Raw genomic sequence first — 22602 nt, forward strand, 5'->3', positions numbered from 1 at the left:
TAGGGTGAATAATAAGTGTGCACTGGGTCACAGTGGGTCGTCTATAAAGAAACAGTAAAAGTGTACATTTTCATGAAAATAATGAAACTCAATAAAACTGAGTTGCTGCATCCTTGTCAATGATACACGTCCTCCTCCAAGATGAGCCAGGAAGTTTGAGTCCTAATCTCTGCCTGTGTGTTTGCTTCTTTACACCGCTGTTTACAGTTTAGGCTGTTAGATTGTTCCAGACAAGTACAAGATACTTCAGAGCAGTTCTACTATGAGCCTGACAGGAAGAACTCCAACAGCTGCTGAATGTTCCTGTGGTTCCCTCAAGGCTACAGGAGTCCTCCTACGAAGATGAGTCGGTCCACCTGATGGCGGCCAGTCGCTGCGGTCCAAAGCCAAGACTGAGCAGCTCAGTGTCTTCCTGCTTCATTTGGTTGTAGTCAAATATTTCCTCTGCTTCTCTTCACTAAATTGGGTTTGATTCCGTTGCTTTAGTTTGTTCTTTAGGTCTTGGCTTGCAGATTCCAGCAGTAAAATGGTCTTTAATGTTTTTCTTGGTGAGTTTTAGGGCTTTGTACTGGATAGTTGTCTTGGTAAATGTGGTTCTTTAGCCACAGTTAGCACATGGTGCTAATGCGTGCAGTGATTAGTGGGTTTGGTGCAGCTGAGTTGTGTCTTTATCTTGGCTGTAGTGAGTCTTTAAAGGTTTTTGGTCAGACACATTCTGTGTTCTTGTTTGAGAACCAACGTTGGTTGTCCAGAAAGTAAGAGTTCCTGTCCTGATTTTCTGTTTAAAGAGGTTCTCTGGTAGGCTGCAGGAGACTTTAGCATCTGGGTTGTGCTAGTTTGGTTTTTGTACGGTTTCATTTGGACGACTATCTTGAGGCCCCTCCATGTGGTTTAGTGAGGTTTTCTGTAACAGTTCTACAAAGCAACCTGCAGCAGAAGAGACTTTGAGAGTTTTTAGGAAGTTCTGGAGACCAGACTTTGGAGCAGCAGAAACATTTGTCAGCAGTTTGAGCAGGAGAAGGTGAGCTTCAGAGTAGAAATGAGAAGGAAACCTTCTTGACCCATGTGGTGAGGTCCTATACCAAGAGTTTGAGCAGGCTGTGAAGAGTCTGTAGTTCTTTGGTCTGAAAGCACAAGAAGAGTTGACTCATTAAAGGAGAAAACAGGAGATGTTGTTTGTTCTTCTGTCGCTCTGCAGTTTCCAGTTTCCTTAGACTGAATATGAAGTTTCTGTTTTAAATGATTAACAGTGTGAGCCCAAGAACACTTCAATAAACTCCCTCCATCCCCTGGACACAACATATTTTATTACCATGTTAAATCTTTTTTTTTTAAAAATGTTTTTGAGTTTTAATCGTAGTTTAAGCATAGTTTTTCTCTTTTCTTGTTTACTTTTGTCATCTGTGTGAAAGGTGCTAAAAAAAGTTGAATTGATAAACTGAATAACTAACTCATGATTGTGACAACAGAATTATTTTCATTGTGATTTAAGGGTTTCATTTTTAAGGTTGGGTTAAAATCTTGACAGAAAAAAAGATTAAAGAAACAAACTATATTAAAAAGCAATTAAATCAAAGAAAAAAGCCTTTAATACAATAAGTTTTAAAAATAAATTTAAATACTAAATGCAACAAAATTATATTAAACAGAAAAAATATTTAATTAGATAATTAAACAGAAGATGTGGAACATGTAATTATGAAATTAAACAAAATGTTTTAAACTGAAATATTGAACATTAAATATGACATTTAATTAGATTAATAAACCTTTAAAAAGACAAAACATTTAATTAAACAATTAAATGTTTAATTAAAAAATTAAATCTTAACGACAATAAAACTTTAAATAGGAATTAAACAGAAATTACAGTGAAGCACTTAAACTTGATATCTTTACTTTGAGATTTTTAGCACCACAAACCTTCAGTATCACACTTTATTATCATTTAATAGGACTTTAATGGAATCCACCACTAGATTTAGTTTTTGTTGACAAACTTTATTCTTGTCGTCGTGGGACTGCAGGATTTAAAATTGGTCCTTCAATTTGACCTCATGGTTATTAGTTTTAGTGGAGAAAGTTATTTTAGTTTTTAAAATATAAAAAATATGCTGATACTGGCACTGCTACTAAAACTTGTAATACTATTACAAATGCTGATACTACTTCTACAACTCTAACAGCTATTTATACCACTACTGCTGCTTGTACTTTTAGTATTACTACTACTGCTTGTACAACTATTCTACAGCTACTATTAATCGTCTGGTATTTGGTTGTCAAGCTGCTAGCAGGCGTTAGTGTTTTGCTAGTGGCTAACTAGTTAGCTCTCATAGACCGAAAGCTCTCAACAAGATTTAATAATGAAAAAGAACCAAAAACTATTCTTACCTATGAAAAGTAAGTCCAAGTTTCCCCGTCTCAATCGTACGACGAAGTCTGCAACTGTATGCAGCACAATGAGACGGCATTCTTTCACGTCTACATCAACTGAATGCTCTGAAATTTTGCCCGCGCTCGCTTAGCCTCGCCGACGCCGTAGCAAGCAGCTCAAAGGGGCGTGTCCTATCTACCGATTCATATATATGAGCGCTATTATATGTTACAGGCGAAATTAGAATCCAGGCAGATTTTAAATCCGCCTCGGCAGAATAAGAATTTTGATTTCGCCTAGGCTAGATTGGAAATTTTAAAGGTTTTGAATATGATATGCTCTGAAAATGTAATTATTTTCCCCTAAAATTATGTACCTTGAAATTTGGTTTTAGATACAAGGCAAATAATTACTTTAGAAGTAATGTCAACTTTTGTCCTCAACACTTGGCAAAATAAACAGGGAAAAAATTATGTTGTCAAAGTAGTTTCTGGGTTGTTTTTTTCATATGCTGTATACCAAAATCCTGTTCGATGGTTAGGGTTATCCTTTCTAATATACAGGCTATTGATATATCAAGAATGAAATCCATACAACAACCATGGTAGGATTCTGATTTCGCCAAGGCGAAATCTAAATTCTAATTCTGCCTAGGCGGATTCTAAAGCTGCCTGGATTCTAATTTGGCTTGTGACATATATATATATATATGTATATATGAAGAGTTCAATTGCAAAAACAGTTAACTCCATTTTATAAATTTTCAGAAAACTTTTTGTTTACTTGAGATAATGACACTAATAATTTATTTTTTCTCTATTTTGTCATGTATTTTTCTACTGACACAAATCCACTCAACTTGAGTTTGATTGATATTATCCCAATTTTTTTTCCCAGGGTAAGTTAGGTTTCCAGGACATTTGACCTTTTTTCTCGTTTTCCAGGACGTGTGGGAACCCTGATTTTAAGTACCACATGACAAAAGCTCAGTTTCAATCCAGTTTTATTTGAGCAAAGCTAAAAAGAATGGATCTGATCTAACACACATGAGATGGGGCAAGGCTTGGTGTGTCCTCGAACAGTCTATCTGAGCAGAAGCAGAACTTGATTTTATGCTTGAAAAACGGGGTGTATTTACACTGTAGGTAGGAAGATGACTGACCACACTATCAACCCACATTGCAGCATCGACTGATCAAAGGACAGGAAGGACAGGAGGCTTCAATGTGACTCTGCTGGGCAGTGATAAGAACGTTTAAAAAAAGAAGCTTTATTCAGTGTTGCACAGTATATGACACTAATACAAACTGAATCTCAGGAACAAGGCAGGATGGCAACTGCACTTTGCTTAGTGCATGCTTATTGTGCATTCTATGGCTGAAAGTATAACACCCCTTTAAACCCCCCTGTGTTCATCTAAGCCAGCTCACACACAAAAACCATCCAGGGCTGTCATGAAGACAAGGCAAACAGAACAGCTAACTTGGGCCCTGAGCTGGGGGAGCAAACGGGTCCGAACCATGATGACAAGTTGTAAGGCCTCTAGGCTAATACCTTCCACAGTCACGCAAGAGAACACCACAACCCAACACCCCTTTAGTTGTATTACTGGTCCAGGAATATAACACCCAGCTGTGAAAACATCGACATGCAAGGCCAGAGAACATCCACTGGGCATCAGGGCTCTCCTCTTTACTTTCACAAGGGTCATTTTTTTCTATTGTATCCATGGGCATGTATTATTTTACAAAAAGGCAGACACAAAGATACTCCACTGGATAAACTAATTCTGGTACTGGTAATTATTTACACACAACATAATGCATTCTTTTCCCCTTTCCAAACATAACTATAGATTATTTTTTTTCCACTGTCTGTGCTGTTGCCAAATCGTGCAACTGAAAATGCAGCTGAATTTTTTTAATTGTCCGTAACTCTTTCAATCCATTTATTTTCCATCTTTTGGTAAAAGAACAGCTAAAACTCAAGAGAAAATCCCATTCTTACCAGCCTCCATTAGCCAGAAGGTGGTGCTAGATGTAAAAATACTCCTCAGACACACCAACACAACATTTATCCTACGATCACAAGGCCCAGAATAGAATGCAGATATGAATATTCACCATAAACACATGTCTAAGGGGGATTCTGGAAGAGTTGCTTCTACTTTGTGCTGTTCTTCACAGTGCATTCCTGGTTCTGTTGATTCAAACAGTGTGGAGAAATGTTGCAATGCCCCCATGTGGTTGCAAAGTGGGCAGTGAAACTGAGAGGGTGGGCACTGTGGCTGGCAGGAAGCTCATTGCCATACATAAACAATAATATTTATAATAAAATTAAAACAGTAACAAAATGTTCACACAAATCAGAACAGACTCTCCAGCTGACAGAAGGCTACACAAGTCATGTACCAGTTATGTTCTTAAGAGTAGTGTCTGACTTTATCTGTCAAGTCCATCTCATCTTAAATCTACTCACGTTTTCAACTGTTCACTCACCTCACACATACAGCACAACACACGATACGCACTCACAGCTCAGCATGCACACAAACATGTACATGTATACTAAACTACACAGGGAATAGCCAACATCATTAAACTACAATGTTCCCTCTCTAGCAGCTGTGTTCTGTCAGCATCAGTAACTAACAGAAACATTTCTGCTTACATAATTTCCATGCACATGATCTTTACACATAATGGCTGCTTTGTTGATGGGAATCTCCCTAATTCTCTACGGATGACTTAATGCCATGCCAGGATAGGCATCCTGCCATAGTGTACATCGGCCAGAAGTCCTTACTTAAGTCGGATTATCCCTTGTTTTTGTTGGCTATACCCTGCATATGCAAACAGACACACATTCTCTCAAGCGCACACACTTATGAGTCTTCATTCATCTCTTGGCTGTCTGTCCTGGCGATCTTCCTTGGGGGAGCTGGGCTGTCGCTCTCACCTTGTTCCTGTTCCCTCTTCTTTGCTGCATTCTGTTTGACACAAAGAATTAAATAGGAGTAACTAAAATCACAAAATTCCTTCATAATCCAGTTACTGTATCAGGGACCAGAGAGAGGTCATTGCTTTATAACACTTGTGATCAACTGAGATCTAATTGAGACTCCAGACTACAAAGACTAATTACTGTCAATAACTGGGGGAAAACCGAGAAAATTACCTCTAGAGAACTGCATATGCTCACCTTTTTGTCCCACTGCTGATGAAGGTAACGCAGGAGGATGTTGGTTTTCTCTGTTACAATAACTGTGGGAAAAACACAACCAGCACATTACTGACAGATTACAATTAACACTGATTAACTTAGAGCGTTTAGCCTTGACTGACAACATGTCAATAATTAACCACAACAAAGGCTTTTGTTGATAAATCTTTATTTTTTATTTAAAGCCCAGATTTTTACTGTACTTACTCTGTTCAGAGGGGTATTCACGTGTTGGAAGGTACACAGAGGGTCGACGATTCTGTACAACAGAGCAGAAAGGTTAGAGGTTTTAGTCGATTCTTCTCCTTAAGCATTAATAAATGTAGAATTCAGCTACGAGCCAAATGCAGCACATATAATTGTCTATGAGACTTGTACGTACTATGACCAAAGATTTTAAACAACTGTAGAGCCTACTATCCACAACAAATAATAACTATGATTAGAGGATACTCACAGATGCTTTACACACAGAGTCCGCATGAAACCTGCTGAAGTTGCTCTTATTGTAGACAGGCAGTCCTTTCAAGAAATCAGCCTGTGGGAAGAAAGTGATGCTATAATGAGACCCTGCAGCTCTGGCTTGTCTTTTCTTTCATCCAAGCGCCTCCAAGAAGGGACCATGGCCACCTCTGAAATCTCACCCCACCCCAGCTCTGAAAGATCAACTTCATTCCCTGGAACGCCAACGTCCAAGTTTCAGCGAATGCAACTACATTCAGCTGAGCATTCTATCTGACAACATCAAAAAGAGCACAAAGGACACAGTTTGTTCTCTTAGTTTTACTGACACACAGCCCTAAAAACATTAACAGGAGGTTCCAGCCATTTGTAGTTTATTAAATACCTGCAGCATCAGACAGCAGCAGGATTGATCTGAATGTCTCCAAAGATATAGAGCTGCACGCATTTACACACAGTACACAAAGGTAATTTTATTAATTACCAATAACTATAAATAATTTCAGACATGGAGAAAGAATCGACCAGGATCTCATGTTAAATGACACTATGTACTTTTACTTGTATCAGACAAGTGAACTGTCACACAGACTCACAGATTGTCAGAGCTAAATTATTAGTTACACAGTTGAGCCCTGAGCTTCATCACAGCTGGATATTATTTCACCGTAACAGTCTATTCTGTAAGCTAAAATGTTTTTCTACCATTTTTATTTGTTTTTTTCTTTTATACAAAGGCGGGTTTTTCATTTCATAGAAGCATGTGTGCAGTTGTGACATCAATGTGCACATGGATGCTTCATAGAATGTGACTGCTCTAATCTTAGAGAAACCACATTTTAAACACACAATAATATATATATATATATATATATATATATATATATATATATATATATAACAAATAATTAATAATTAGATAATTAAGACACAATTGTTACATTTAAAATAATAAGCCTCTTTTCTTTCGGGCTAATTTGAATGCTGTTAACACAAATTACCAAAATGTACCTTTACTAGTCTGTGTGGAAAAGACAAAACCAAGGCATATTCATTTATGATTGCACATTTCTGTCATTTCAACTAGCTTCTGCACTAAAACAGCACAACGGAATTCCTGAAAATGAGCTGATGCTTCTGGTTTTTGGGATCCTCCTGAAGATTTTCTGTAGCTCCATCTGGCCACCTTACATTTAAAGTGACCCTCATCTGTTTATCTCCCTTCAAAAAGGCTCCACTTTTAGCAAGCTGATACTGACAAGAACGATGTCATCACAATAGTAATAAGTCACTGGATCATGTTAGTGCAGATGTCAACAGTTTTCATCCAGATGTGAGCAGAGTGGAGGTGAGTCCTGACAGTGACTGACTCAGTGCTGGGCGTTCCCTCATCTGAGCAGCCCATGAACATGAACTCTCCCTGCAACGTCCCCACTAACCTCCACACTGGATGTGATATCAGACGGACTGCAGCAAGTGGTTTCACATGAACAAGACGGAGCTGAGCAGCTCAGATCGATGCCGGCTCGGCCTCTGGAAATGAATGCCAGCAGCAGGAGCAGGTGTGGCTAACAGCTAGCCCACTGTTACCCACAGCTAGCGAGCTCCCTACTGACATATACCCTCTGCGAACTGCAGTACAGCTTAAATTCATGTTATAAGCATAGAGTGTGATGAGTACCTTCTCCATGATGATAGTAGAAATCTCCAATGTCGAAACGCCGACTTGTGGCTCGGTGTCCGTTGTGCTGCTCGTGATGGCCGCGCTAGCTTCCAGGCTAGTTAACCGAGATAGCTGCCCTATCCGGTCCTCTTGGCGAAGAAAACAGTGACCTTCATACACAAGCTTTGGTTTCCATTCTATATTTTAGTGGCCACGAAAAGTAACGAAACTACACTCCTAAAAACATAACCCGAGTTGTCACTGCATGCGTTCGCAAAGCTAGTTACACTGTTCAGCTAGCATGATGGCTGGATGGCAGCGACGCTTCCGTAGCCACGCCTCGAGAGCACCCATTGGCTGGCCTTTGTCACCACGTGGTAGTAGCTTCATCAGGTAGCCTATCACCATACACAACAGAATTTAGCCCTGCCCTGAAACAGTGACCAGGCAGCCTGCTTTTCCACATGATGAGCTGCATTATGAAAAACATCTCTATCCTCTGATCCAGAGTTTGGAAAGCTTTTTTTGATTCTTGTCTGTCATACATATACTGATGTCAAGCTCCATACAGAAAATTGAGCGGAAAAGTGAAGTTTGTTCCGTTAATGGTTCAATTTTTTGACATGATTATCAGCTTCACGATACTGAAAAAACAATTAAGGATGCTGTAATGCTGTAGAAAAAAGCAAATATTTTATTAAATGGAATAAAGAAACTGATCAAGATGGTTGTTGATTCCACCTATAAAACAATAGAGACAAGACCAAAGGAGAAAACTAAGAAAGAAAACTTTAGAAACACAAAACATTTAGAGAATTCTATTTTTATCATATCAAAACGTAAGTGTGGTGCAGCACAACATTCACAGAAACCCATTTAAAAGAATAAATTCTTTGACTACTGCACTTGTGGTCGCTTTATGTTGCTTAAACCAGGAGATTAAGTGAGATATAAAGCATATAATGATAGAATTGCTGGGAAATAAGACATCTGGACTCATGTCGGAGTTTCTTCCAACTGGTTTTGCTTTATAATCGAAATCAAGTTAATTTATATAGCTAGTTATTTTAAAACAGCCTCAGCTGACCAAAATGCTGCATGTGTTCACAGTTAGGCAAGAACAAAAAGCAAGACATAGTAAAAACTTGTAAAATCAAACTGTGAAACTAAATAACCAATAATCAAACTATTCTGCATTTAAAATACAATTTTAATGTTGGTTGATGGTTTTAAAGAGCCCTCTGTCCATTTTGTGACCCTAATATGTAACCTGTATGTTCAAAAACACACAATGCATTGCTATCAATATCAACAAATCTTGGTTTATGACCACAGCAGCATGCTTTAAATTAAGCTAAAGTTGCTTCAAGGAGGGAGACCTAAATTTATAACTGGCTCAGTGGGTTTGCTGGGTCTTGATTTCTGTGCCTTCTCCGCTTCGCTGCCACCTGCCTCCTGCCTTCTTGCACTCCTTACAAATTGCTCCATAGCAACAACAGCCATGGCAACCGCCACAGCACCAGCACCTCATGATGCTGGAGGATGAAATGCAGACCAGATGGAGTGAACACTCTTTACCTTCAGTGATAACCTGAGGATAGGTGTGTAAAACATTTAGAACATGAACAGTCAAAGTAATGACAAACTGTAAGGACAGAGTAAGTTTGTGTCTTTGTTTTAATATAACCAGTTCTAATTTTGCAAAATGCTTCATATATAGGTTACTAAAAACACTTATCCAACCATTCAAGACAGGAAACACTAAAAGAGTGAGAATGAAAAAACAACATCATTCTAATATTTTAACTGCTCTTAATTCAGTGATTAAAAAAAATATGAGTATGAATGTTTAATTATTTTAATTTTTCTAATTTATATGCTATGCATATGGTCATACTTGATATTAGTGTTGGTGTTCTGTTAGGTTTGTAGGTTGTTTGCATCTTAACATGCTGCTGTAACAAAGTAATTTCCTGTAAAGGATCAGTAAAGTATTATTCTATTCTATGTTTGATTTAATCAGATTTGACTTGATTTAGGAAATCAACTTGATCTCCTGATCATCTAGAGTTTTCTGTGCTACATGTACACAGTGCATTGTAAAAGCTGTACACTAACCACTGTAACAGCAAGTAGATTAATGCAGCTCAGGAAACATGGCCAGACTTTTGCAAATTTGAAAAAAATGAAATGTGAGCCAGCATTTGACAACTAGACATGAGACATTTGACTGGTTTAAATATTAGTGAATGTATTTATTTAGGCACATGAGGCGTAAGTTGCTGCTAAGTGTGTTTTCACCTTGGCCACTTTTTTGCCATCTTAATCAGGCTACTTTTTATCTTTCTGTTTTTTTAGTGCGATTATTCTTTCCCACTAAGCAGACACGTTTCCCTCCATGACTGCATCCTCTGTAGTGTCACATAACGCAGCAGCAGGGGGCAGCTCCTCTCACTCTGAACCTGGAGGCTGCAGAGCTTCAGCTGCACCTCCAGCTGATGGATCCAAACCGCTCCTGTGCGTCTCCAGGAGCTGCCGCCGGTATTCTGACAGGGAAGTGGAGAAGTGAGACACTCCGGACATACAGAAAGAGATATGCTGTCAACACCGAGACCGACACTGGCCGTCGTGTGGAGGCTGCCAACAGGACAACAAAATCCAGATAAATTAGATTATTGGATTGACTGCAACAGATTATAGCTCTCCTACTTCCCCGATGCTTCATAAGAAAACCGCATCAATCTGATCATATACACGGAAATTTAGAAAAAAATAGGTACAGGTAAGCTTTTTATTCTTTATTAATGTGTGTTTTAGTTCTTCTCTGACCCTGTTATTCAGTGTGTTTGTTTTGATCACGGTTTAGTTTAAGGGTTAGCCGGAGGTAAGAAGGTCGCTGTATATTAAGCTGCAGTTACTCAAGAGAAACTGGCCATTTGATGTGAAATTCAGACTTTACATTTTATTTGTCGTTGAATTTTAGTGCAAACTGAAAGAGAAAAAACATTCTGGCACTTGCCTCGCTTGCTGCCTCAGTCTATTCAGCTGACTGTTATTGTCAGCAGTGAATAGATGGGGCCAACAGATAAAAAACTAAATGAAATGTACACTTTTATTGTAACAACATCAGCAACCACACAACTGAAGCTGGCTTTAAAGTTCTCTGTTGATAGAAGAAATTTTCCTTTTAGCTCAGACTGGTTCCAGTCACTGCCTGTTATGTATGTGGAAGCTGTTGTGTTTTACCTGAATGGACATTAGGACTGCTTCTACACACTGTCCTGACTGAATTATCCATTCACTTTTACACATAATTACTCAAATACTGCAAAATGTTAATATTAAAATACACTGCACTGTGCAGAATCTGCTCTGAAAGATGCATCTTTTCATCAAACTGTGGTGCTTAAAGAATATACAGAGTACATATAAAATACTGATTTATTGTATTACAAGTTGTACTGTTTTTCATTAACTGTCACTTTTAATATTAGACTAAAGGTGTGCAATTTATTGTACTATATAAACTGTAATTAATAGTACTATTTATACAACTGGGAGCAAGTGCAATACATGAAGATTTGTAATAGTCAAGCACACTGAACAGACACAAGACACATAATTGAGGAAGACTGAGTCTGTATCAACTGTGAACCGGCTAGAGTCGTTTTTAATCTCCATTAACTGCATGAATTGTTTACAACCTGCTGCAGCCTAACACGCTGGATCAAGAAGCAAACTCACAGACAGGAATGACGGCAGTGTTTTATCATATAATGTTTTAATGGATAACACCACAGAGGAGGACTTAAACTCCCGCAGTTACAAGACTGTAGAGCAACAAATTCTTCATATACATTTTATACAAAATGATATTCTATTTGAACAGTTATGTTTGGCCTGTGATCATGACTTGACTGGTTCAGTCCATATCTTGACAAATCTCAGAGGAAAAGCAACAAGAAAACAGGAGTCTGTCCCTCCACTGAGGTTTGTCCTTTGATAACACCTGACTGTTAATGTGGCAGATGGAAAAACATGGTGGGCAGGTACTTCCAGGTGAGAGTCTCTGTAACTTTGCATAGCTTTGCCTGAAAAGAGCACAGAGGTAAACTGACCCCGGTAACCTGTGCCACATGCACTCTGTTTTCTGATGATGATCTATAATATACGATACAACTGACTAGTGAACATGTACTTCATGCATGAGGTAAAAGGTACGATTTTACCACTGAACACCACAAAGCAATAATAAAATATAAAGTTGATTCTAATATCTGAGGATGATGTGACTGCCTGTTTAAAAGGTGCACATGTTTGATGAATGAGGGATTTTTTTTAGGGTGGAAAAATATGTTTGTATTGAGTTAGTCCATGATGGTACAATATCCATTCCTGTCTCAGTGTTTAAAAGAAATGACGAGAAAAAGCACTTGACACCTTGCATCTGGTGAAAAGAAGACCTTTGATTGAATATAGTCAGAGGTGAAAGTGTTGCTCAGTGACGTCAAACTGGCCAACTCAGCCTCCCAGCACTGCTGTTTGGATGGAGGATGTGCGCGTATAAGCAGAAAGGGCACGGAAATAGCCAGCCAAGCAGGAATGCTGTATAACATTGTGTCTGTAATCCTCAGATGAAAGCAGTAGCTGATGGGATGCAAGTTTAGAGAAAGATGCAACAAATTACACAGAGGATAAAAGTGTTGGCACAGAGTGTCACGTTACGTTTTCATCGAGAGAGGAGATAGACAGATTGTGTTGTGTGGACTTAGAGAAAGACAGAGAGTTTAATCCCCTCTTGCAGGGAGGGGAGCAACAGGAAGGTAGGATAATGCCACCGGCACAGAGACCTGCAGACCCTGTCGGCTGCTATGCTGTTGCCATGGCCATAATCAACTGACAGCTGATACTGTAATATACTGTACCTCTCTTGTGTATGAGACCTGCATAGGGCAGATTCATGTTTACTGTGGGTGTTTATTTTATAAATATGTTGAAGAAGCCTCAAAAGAAGCAGTTTGGGGTTCACAAGCCAGTTTATTGCTTGTAGGTTGTAATAGAAGAACATTAAATAATTTACTATTACTGCACTTATGTCATTTAAACTGCAAGTGTGCTCTTGATAGAAGCTTAATTTACTCCTAAAGAAATGCTCAAATTCCCCTTTATGTCTTTTTCATTCCGGAGGCAGCCCTACAGAGTCATACTTTAACAAACTGCCACTGAGTGTTCGTGCTGTGGTTTTGGAGGCAGTGTAGCCGTGAATGTGCTGCTGCAGAGCGATCACATGGCGGACAGCTTTAACTCAGGGAGCTATTACCGTCCACGGCTATTAATATCCCCAAAGGCCTCACTGAGGAAAAGATGCTGCTCAGTTACGTCTGACAGAAAGTCGCAAGGGTTTAACTTGTAATGCCAGATTGTAAAGGCACCAGAACTTGTTTACGTCTCTGCATGGTACATTTCAGGTCCCAGACTTTCACTCGGTGTAGAGATTTATTGTTCTTCTGCTGAAGGCTAACAAGAATAATTGCATGTTTCGGGAATATCTTACCATATACAACAGCAGTAGTGACATAGTTAAGTAATTTGGGTTCTGATACCAACATTAAATATTATAGTGATATATTTAATGGTAATATTTTAGAAGTATACATAAATACTTCAGTATAATGTATATATGCAGAAGAAAAAAAATCACAATCATACATCAGTTATGTTTGTATGTGATCAAAGAACTGAAACAAAGACATACAATTTTCTCTTAGATTATTCTTTGCAAACTCTATTATCGGCTCACTTTGTGGATATTAACCAGCATAGATCAGGCTTCTGGTTAATGTTTTTCTTTAAACACTCTGATTTTGATGGTATATTTGCTGTTAATGTTTACTCTTCTTTTTGCTCTTTAATCAAAATTTGAAAGATTTGAGAGATTATTTTGATCTAAATAAATGTCTGTTAACTTACTGTCTTTCTGTAAATGACGTTGCACAGTTTAGCCTCTGATCAGCGGATGATATTATATCAAATTCCTTGTATTTACAGTTTTACAAGCTGGGTGTCTGTGGCAACATTCCCCGCACAAAATCACATGTTCCATCATCATCGAGCAGTTAAACAGATACATTCTTCATCTCAGGTGTGTGTGAAGCGGTGTGCTGTTTTCATTTCCTCTAGACTAGTGTTACCGTTAAACATTACTGTGGTCAGTGATGATAACACATAAACTCACTGCCAGCTTCCAAATTACAGATGATGTTGAGGTTCAATAACGCACCTGCAATTATCACTTGTTGCCATATATAGGTGCTGCATAAGAGAAGGTAATAGACATTTCTGAGATTGCCACTTTTGGAAATTATTTTGTGTGCTTAAAGGACTCCAGGGTGTATTTTGAACACAACTGTTTGTATTTGTGATAGACCAGGCTTTGCCAGTAATACCACTCCTCAGATATATGTCAGTGGGACTCCAGTATACAAAGTATACATCACTGCTGCTCATGGATTTAATACCTGGATAAAAGTTAACAAAGAATAATGTACTTAACACTAGAAAACCCAGGTTTTGCCATTTTTTTTACTCCCAGAACTGTGCCAGATGGCTCTGGCGACTTGTTGATTTTGAGGACCATTTCTGAGGAATGTGAGCATTGTCCCTGATAATGGCTGGTGATCAACACTTGAAATCCCAGGTTCAAGTGGTAATGCACACACTAGTGCCTCGTTGTCATAACAAAAATGTCTGTAAACCAGGGATTAGTGCCAAGTGGCTCTTCTCTGGGTTCAATAGTGACATGTATCAAATGATCCACTCTTGGGTTTGCTAGTGTTAAGATTGTCTGTTACCAGTTTGTCTTGTCCCTACAGTTTATTTAGCTTTAAGTTCAGTAGAAAATTTGCTCATAAACACTTTTGTGACTGTTTATGTGTGCAGGACCTTTCATGTGTCACTCTGTGCTGATTTCTCTGTTTTTATGTTGCTTTTATGTTCCCTCCAGACAGGCAGCCATGCTGACCAGCTTCGTAGAGGGTCTGCTCTGCTGCCTCGCCTCAAAATCAGCCAACGTTGTGGTTCCTGTGGAAACTTCAGAACCTGCCGATGGCTATGAGTTTGTGGAGGTGAAACCAGGCCGTGTTCTGCGGGTTCGACATATCATTCCTGACCGGCCGGTGTTGGAGGAACCCACCGGGCAAGGTGGCAGTGTGAGCTGCAAACGAAAGATCACCGTTTACCGCAATGGGCAGCTGTTCATTGAGAACTTGGGCGACAGAGCGAGTACAGAGGTGAAAAACTGCCAGAATGGAGAGTCAGAACCTAACAGCACTGTAGAGGTTGAACTGACTGACTCTGGTAACTCCCCATTGCCCGTCAGGATCCCTGAGGGGAGATCAGACTCTGTCACTGCTGGAAACAACGGGGCATCTGAAACAGGAGCAGCAGGAAACGCAAATGCTGCTGGACAGACTGAACCATCCCAGCAGCCGAGAAAGCGCAGGAGGAAGCCGAAGCGCTCTGTGGTGATCGACTGTGAGAGGAAAATATCAGCCTGTAAAGGGACACATCCGGACGTGGCTCTGTTTTTCATCCACGGAGTTGGAGGTTCGTTGGATATTTGGGGAAGCCAGCTGGACTTCTTTTCTCGGCTGGGCTACGAGGTGATCGCCCCAGACCTGGCAGGTCACGGAGCCAGCACAGCACCACAGATAGCTGCAGCATACACTTTCTACGCCCTGGCTGAGGATATGAGACTAATCTTCAAGAGATATGCACGGAAAAGGAATATTCTCATAGGACACTCTTATGGGTAAATAGAATCAACACATTCATGTAAAGCACAGTAAAACTGAACAATATCATCCAGAGTGGTTCACAAAATTTCAGGAATACAATCAGAAAAAAAGTTTCAAGTTGCAGATTTTTCCACAGAAAGTCAGAATCTGCTGTTGAAAGACAACAATGTACTTGTGTCATTTTTTGTCAAGTCTGTTTGTTTCCCTAAGAGAGTACAATAAGCCTAGAAGTGCAAAGGGAGCATGTAAGGTTTTCTTATTTACATATTGTGTAATGATGTGAAGTACACCCCAAGGAGTTTATAGGTGTTTTTTTTTTTTCCTCCTGTCACATTTTTACTTACTGTGGGCTCATTTTTGGAAACAGCATAACCATAGCTAGAAGCACAGATAATTCAAAAAGGTCTTTGGAGCAGTAAAACAAAGTTAAAATGCCACAGTGAAAGTTGAATTTCTTTGACTTTTTATTTTACAATATTGAAAAAACAGAATTAACATGTACAACACTTTCCAAGTGTCCACAGGTGTTACCAATACAGGACAAAAATGGTGCCTCTACATAACTTTTATATTTTACTATTTACATATTTGATTTGCTTTCATACTTGTCCTCTGTCTTCTGTGTGTAATCTTCAAGAGATTATACAGCAGACTATGCAAACACAGACTGAAATTCAGCCTAGTTCAGCTAAAAAGTCCTTTTTTTGTCACATGACTGTATGTCATGAACTTAGATTTAAACAATTTTCTTATAGGTACAGCATGTCTCACATGATTAGTTCAAGGACCAGAGAACTGTTCATAATCTGCTGATTCTTCCTGTGTTTACGCTTTCCTTATAAATTGTGTAATTTACTGATCTTTTAAAAGATAAAATTCCTTTTGAACCTTTGGGTGGGTTTTGGGATTCACTAGTTTAACTGAACGTTGAGAGAAATTTTTACAGAACTAAAACAGGTAGGTGTTTAATCAGTTAGTCAATCAATTGACAATTAATCAATACAGATTTTAGTAATTTGTCAGGAAAACTCTTTTTTTAAATTCAGCTTCTAAAGTGTTAGCATTCACTGCTTTTTTCAATTTTATGATTATGATACGATTTCTGACTTATTTTTATTCCTGTTATATAGACTAATTCATCTCACAATCATTCAAACACATAAACAACTAGACCAGGGGTGTCAAACTCAGTTCCTGGAGGGCCACTATCCTGCATGTTTTAGATGTTTCCCTCTTCCAACACACCTGATTCAAATGATCAGCTAATCAAGCTCAGCAGAAGCCTGATAACGAGCCTGATCATTTGAATCAGGTGTGTTGGAAGAGGGAAACATCTAAAACATGCAGGATAGTTCCCTCCAGGAACTGAGTTTGACACCCCTGAACTAGACGAGCCCTCAGTAGATGGCAGAACCACGTCATCTACTGGCGAGTTTCAGTAGATGGCATTAAATACTTGCATATGACTGTATCAATTTTGATCATCCTACGTATATCCCTTCCTACTTGATCTGCTGACCTGTAACTCCACAAGTGAGCATGGGACCTTAGACTGATCTTCAGTGCCAAGTTTGATTATCCTGACTTCAGCACTTACAGAGATATCGGACCGGACATACATACATACATACATACATACATACATACTCACATACATACATACTTACCCAGCCAGATACCGCACCGAATGCAGTAACCCCGCTGACGTACGTCAGGCGTGGTTAATGATAACGATCTAATTCTTTTTTGAAACCCTGATTTGTTACCTATTGCATTACTTATAATTGTTTTTACTGCTGCATCTGTTTGCTCTTAATGCAATACACTAATTCTCCAAATACTTTATCCTCAATGCCAACATTTTCAGTCCCACCAGACTTTCTACAGCAATGCATTCTGATTCAAAGACCACAAGATGATTACTTTGTTTTTTCCGGTCTGTCCTGTAACACGTCCTCTGTCCTGCTTTGCTAGTGTGTCGTTCTGTACGTTCCTGGCCCATGAGTATCCAGAACAGATTCACAAGATGGTGATGATCAACGGTGGAGGTCCCACAGCTCTGGAGCCCAGCCTCTGCTCCATCTTCAACCTGCCCACCTGTGTGCTTCACTGCCTCTCCCCGCTGCTGGCCTGGAGCTTCCTCAAGTAAGATGTGACAGCAAAAAATAAGGAGGATGAACATAAAAGAGGAAGCTGGCAGCTGTGTTCTCTGATAAAATATCTGTAAAATATTTGAAAGCCCATCTACAGTAATCTGAGGTCTGACATCAAAACTTTAATGAAATGAAAACAAACTGAGATATGTGCAGCGGGCTACTAGACAGCTAATGCTATCTTTATGTGGTAATGTGTGTGCTTAATTTTCCCACCTTACATTCATGTGCAACGTCATCAAAGTCCTGATTTCTTTAATCTCCTCGGCTCTGCTCCCTACAGGGCTGGCTTTGCTCGGCAGGGTGCCAAGGAGAAGCAGTTGCTGAAAGAGAACAATGCCTTCAACGTGTCGTCGTTTGTGTTGCGCGCTATGATGAGCGGACAGTACTGGCCTGAGGGGGACGAGGTTTACCACGCTGAGCTCACAGTGCCCACCCTGCTGGTTCATGGCATGCATGACAAGTTCGTCCCAGTGGAAGAGGACCAGCGCATGGCAGAGGTAACAGGGGTCTTCAAGGGCCTGAGTCTGGGGTCCAAACTGGGAAGTTGATTCTTATAAATACTGTCAGAGTGTGAGCTAAATGTTGATTCAGAGTGAAGTCAGAGAACAAGATGGTCAACATTAGCTTTGTAGGGATCAAATGGATGATGGTCCTATAAGGAGAATGAAAGGACTTGCATTTGCTATATGTCCAGAAATGCGACTCTAAGTGAATATCACAAATAAATCAATGTTTTTCTCTATCTGCTGGATGTGAAAATATGAGGATACTTTAAATGGCTTCACCAGAAAGAATCACAGGGGGACTGTCTCTTTTAACTTAAATGCACCAATGTTAAGGTTCACTATCAATTTGCAGGAGAAGATCACATCTTAAGCCTTCATATGCTCTTCAATAGCATGGATAACTTCATCAACACTATGAAAATGGCTCCTTGCAAGTGGAATTTCAGTTTGGGAAATCGTTAGAAGTCTGATGGTGCTAGATTAGGGTGAATAAGGTTCATGGTTCAACAGTTCTAAGCCACTCTGCTTCTCTCACCAGTACTATGTGTTGGAGAAGCAGCAGCCAGCTTGCAACTTTCCTCTTTTTTTTCTTTGATAGCTTCAAACATTTGACTTTTTGTTGACAGTGATATAAGACTTTATAGTATACAGTTATGCCCCAAAATGGCAGATATGCCCATTGTTTCTAGGTGATGCAGAGAACCTTTTGAAGTACACTTGTAGGCAGCTGTTTGCCAACAAAATCACCATATCAACTTAAATTACACATCAGTGCTGCATATACAGCTTGCTTCTGCTGCACCCAAGTGGCCAAAGAAATCAGGTGATGCAGTTAAAGATGTTCTACGATCTGTCAACTGTAATAGTGTAAGAAATTTGTAGACACAGAGTTTAAACTATTCACATCTGCCTAAACTGTAGGTTCTGCTGAGTAAAATCCCTCTCTGACAAGAGAAAGAAAACTACATTTAAAGACCTTCTTGAACATAGTTGTTCACCTCCAACTAAAATTATAGAGGCTCCACGCTGACTGACTTCATAATACCCATTAACGACAAACTTCTGTTCCTGCTTCTACATTAGATCCTTGGCATCCCGATAATCAGCCTTTATTATATCATGTGAACTGCTGAAAAATCAGACTCACAGGCAGCAGTTTTAATATTGTGGCACAAAATGTAAATTTGCACAAAGATGTAACTATTTTTTCTGCACATTGCTTTTTTTCAGATCCTCCTACTGGCGTTCCTGAAGGTCCTTGAAGACGGCAGTCACATGATCATGATGGAGTGTCCTGAGGCTGTCAACACACTCCTACATGAGTTCTTCCTCTGGGAACCGGTCACCCATGCACCGCCAAAGAAAGAGTCCAAAGCACGTCCAGAGACTGCCAAAGCTCAAACTGACAACACCAAGCCGATGTCTGACCTTGCCAAGGTCCGGCCTGCAACTGCCAGGCAGACCTCATCAAACGGCAGAACAGAGGAGAAGCCAGACAGCAAGTCCAAAAAATAAGTGAAGATTAAAGCTGAGTCAGATTGAAGTTGAAACAGTGGTTGTTTCAGTAAATCATGGCCGGCCATGCGTTCAGTGCATCCTGAGGAACTGAGCTGGTTTGAGCCGTTGAACCCGATGATGAGCCAAAACAGCCAGTTTATCTGAGCGGTCCAGCTGGACGGTGGAGGGAGTTTGATTCCAGTTACTGTATGTAAAGCTGCAGAGCTGAAGGAAAAAGGAGACAAACATGGTCCAATCTTCAGCTTGCAGCTCCCGGTCCTAAAGATACAGGCGGGAAGACATGGTCGTGCCTTGAGGTGGTGTGCAGTGGACAGTAACACACAGCCCTGAGGCCTGTGATGAAAACTAACAGTTACCAGGTGGCGAAGTGATAAACTTCTGGTCTGAGTTTGCCCTTCCTTTGAAAGTGGAAAAGCAAATTTCACCAGTCAACCACCTCGCTGGTATGGACTGAGAGCCAAAACTTCATGGAAACTAGCTGGATAGTTAATTAACCTAATGCATTAGCACTCTTGAAGACACACTGGTTTATTTAGTGTGTGTGTGTGTGTGTGTGTGTGTGTGTGTGTGTGTGTGTGTGTGTGTGTGTGTGTGTGTGTGTGTGTGTGTGTGTTCTTGTACTTGCTACATTGTGAGGACCATTTTCTGCATTTAACTATCAAAGTGAGGACATTTTTACAAAGTGAGGACATTTTGGCCGGTCCTCACTTTGAAACAGCCATGTTGGAGGGTGAAGACTTGTTTTTAGAGAACAGGTATGAGCTGAGGTTTGGTTAGGGTTAGGGTAAGGATTAAGTTTAGGCAATCAGTTGTGATGGTTAAGGTTAGGGTAAGGCTCTAGGAAATGCATTACGCCTATGGATGTCCTCACTAAGATAGAAGTACAAACATGTGTGTGTGTGTGTGTGTGTGTGTGTGTGTGTGTGTGTGTGTGTGTGTGTGTGTGTGTGTGTGTGTGTGTGTGTGTGTGTGTGAGTTTACTGCGGCACACAGAGTAGCACTGAAAACAATGGAGAGGACGTTAAATGATTAAAAATGGAAGTTAGCTCATTGTAGTAGTAGGGTTCAAGTTGCTATTTCAGATATTCACCAAAAATGCATAAAAGGGTGTTTGTTGGTTGACTAAGTTGCAATTTATCAACTTCAAGAAGGGAAAAAATGATGAAGTGCTGATCAGGACAGAAGTGAAAGTAAATTTTCTGCTTCCTAGAAAACAGGAAAATGTTGGTCACTGAAGCGTGCTCTGCTAAATTTAGCAGTAGTTGAGGTTCCACAATGAATCATCAGCTCATGCAAATGTCACGTCCACAGTAAGATGCTAAAACAATGGGAAAAGAGCTTGTGTTGTGATGCGTCAGGGAAGCACAGAAGTGGTGTTTATTGTAAATGCAGCTCAAACTGTGCCCAAGCTGACATTGGACTATTTAGTATTTAGAAATATTCAGTAATTTTGCAATGTAGCCATGTGCTGGTACTGTAGCATTCTTGATAGCCAGGTATTATTGCATTTGATGTATGCACTCAAGAGGTCACTGTAAAAGTTAGTGTTTTGCGTTCTAACTGTATTCTGAACTCTCTAACTTCACAGCACAGACAGCCAGCTTCACCACTCACACTTCTGTGACAGTTTTCTGTCACAGAAGTGTGTGACAGAAACATACTTCTAAAATAGTTTGTGTCTGTCTTTACATTCCTGTTCGTGCTGCAGTAGTGCAGGTATTTGTAAAGTACACAAACTGTCTCGGAGCCTCTAACACAGATACTGTAAATGAGTAAGTGAGCACAGATGTCATTGTTGGCTCTCAATTCAATAGTATTGGATGTTTTTATACATAGAATATACTTTTTTATACATTTCACTTTGATTTGTGTAGAGTTTTGAAAGAAACTAGCAGAGTCAATTGAAGATGCAGTTTCTATCACAGAAATGCAGCTTATGATTGTCCCAAACTGATGGAAACTGTACATTTTTTTAAACTTGTGTCTTAAATTTTGTAACTGTTTGCCTTTGACAGTGACAAACTACTGATTGACAAAATGATCAAAGTAAATTATTTTATGTTGTGAATTTTCAACAAAATCTTCAGGGTTTTCGTTCTTTCTATGTTTGTAGTGACAGTGTTTTAATTCTTATTTAGCCAGAGTGGGTTTGCTGAATGTGAACTCTGCAGGAACATGTGGAAGAGCTGCCCAGTCAGACTACTGGAAACTATGGTGCTGAAATAAGGTCCAGTTGAGCATTAGAATCTTGGCCATTAAAAAAAATGATATCAAGAGCAAACACACATGTGCAGTGGTGGATCCTCCCTGGGGGTACAGGGCCAGTCAGATCACAGGGGGCCCCCCAGTGATTTGATTGGCCACCCCATGTACCACTCTGTGTGCCCCCCCCCCCCCAAAAAAAATAAAAATAAAAATAAAAATAAAAAATAAATAAATAAAAATTGTTGGAAATTTACATTACTGATACTCCAATTTCTGACGCTCCTGAACGCAACTTGGTTGTCTGACTGCACTCCAATGCACCAATGACGTGAGTTTGATCTTTTGATTGTATTTGGATTTTATTTGAAGAAGCTTTCAAGACGTTTCCTGATACTGGAGGAGGAAGACCATAGATATGAATCAGTGGATACGACACGCCCCTCTGAGCGGCGTGCCTTCGGTGACACTTAGCTAGTGGGGGCAAAGTTTCAGTGTTTTCCATTGATGTGTACAGTGCAAACTAAAACAAGAAGAATGCTGGCTCATTGTGCTGCATACAGTTGCACACTACGTGGGACGATCGAGGCAAGGAAACTTGGAATGACTTTTCATGGGTAAGAATAGCTTTTGGCTCTTTTTTCATTATTAAATCTTGTTGAGAGCTTCCAGTCTATGAGAGCTAACTTGTTAGCCACTA

The 22602-nt window shown here is 39.7% G+C and overlaps 2 protein-coding genes across 3 annotated transcripts; one reads left to right on the forward strand and one right to left on the reverse strand.

The window, feature by feature from the left end:
- Positions 1-3363: 3363 nt before the first annotated feature.
- Positions 3364-8073, reverse strand: dda1 (DET1 and DDB1 associated 1). Its single transcript, XM_022221956.2, has 5 exons — positions 7743-8073; positions 6057-6137; positions 5807-5858; positions 5579-5640; positions 3364-5366 (listed from the first exon to the last, which is right to left on the reverse strand). Exons 1-5 carry the CDS (start codon positions 7749-7751, stop codon positions 5262-5264), a joined length of 309 nt encoding a protein of 102 aa, XP_022077648.1. The 5' UTR covers positions 7752-8073; the 3' UTR covers positions 3364-5261.
- A 2097-nt stretch (positions 8074-10170) lies between these two features.
- abhd8b (abhydrolase domain containing 8b) lies at positions 10171-22084 on the forward strand. 2 transcript variants are annotated; one of them, XM_022221957.2, is made up of 5 exons: positions 10171-10506; positions 14728-15534; positions 17495-17665; positions 17957-18173; positions 19413-22084. In XM_022221957.2, exons 2-5 carry the CDS (start codon positions 14738-14740, stop codon positions 19695-19697), a joined length of 1470 nt encoding a protein of 489 aa, XP_022077649.1. In that variant the 5' UTR covers positions 10171-10506; positions 14728-14737; the 3' UTR covers positions 19698-22084. The 2 variants fall into 2 exon arrangements, with proteins under 2 accessions (XP_022077649.1, XP_051803657.1); XM_051947697.1 differs by having other exon boundaries at positions 10171-10500.
- Positions 22085-22602: the final 518 nt, after the last annotated feature.

The sequence above is a fragment of the Acanthochromis polyacanthus genome, chromosome 4, assembly GCF_021347895.1.
Source record: "Acanthochromis polyacanthus isolate Apoly-LR-REF ecotype Palm Island chromosome 4, KAUST_Apoly_ChrSc, whole genome shotgun sequence".
NCBI classification, from domain to species: Eukaryota; Metazoa; Chordata; class Actinopteri; family Pomacentridae; genus Acanthochromis; species Acanthochromis polyacanthus.

Excerpts from the sequence above, each read along its gene's own strand:
- dda1 (XM_022221956.2), bottom strand. Across the intron at positions 5,859-6,056 it reads ACTCTGTGTGTAAAGCATCT|AATCGTCGACCCTCTGTGTA; the intron begins GTGAGTATCCTC and ends TCTGTTGTACAG. Across the intron at positions 5,367-5,578 it reads ATCAGCAGTGGGACAAAAAG|AATGCAGCAAAGAAGAGGGA; the intron begins GTGAGCATATGC and ends TGTGTCAAACAG.
- abhd8b (XM_022221957.2), top strand. The coding sequence starts at position 14,738 with ATGCTGACCAGCTTCGTAGAGGGTCTGCTCTGCTGCCTCGCCTCAAAA. Across the intron at positions 17,666-17,956 it reads CTGGCCTGGAGCTTCCTCAA|GGCTGGCTTTGCTCGGCAGG; the intron begins GTAAGATGTGAC and ends TGCTCCCTACAG. Across the intron at positions 18,174-19,412 it reads AGGACCAGCGCATGGCAGAG|ATCCTCCTACTGGCGTTCCT; the intron begins GTAACAGGGGTC and ends GCTTTTTTTCAG.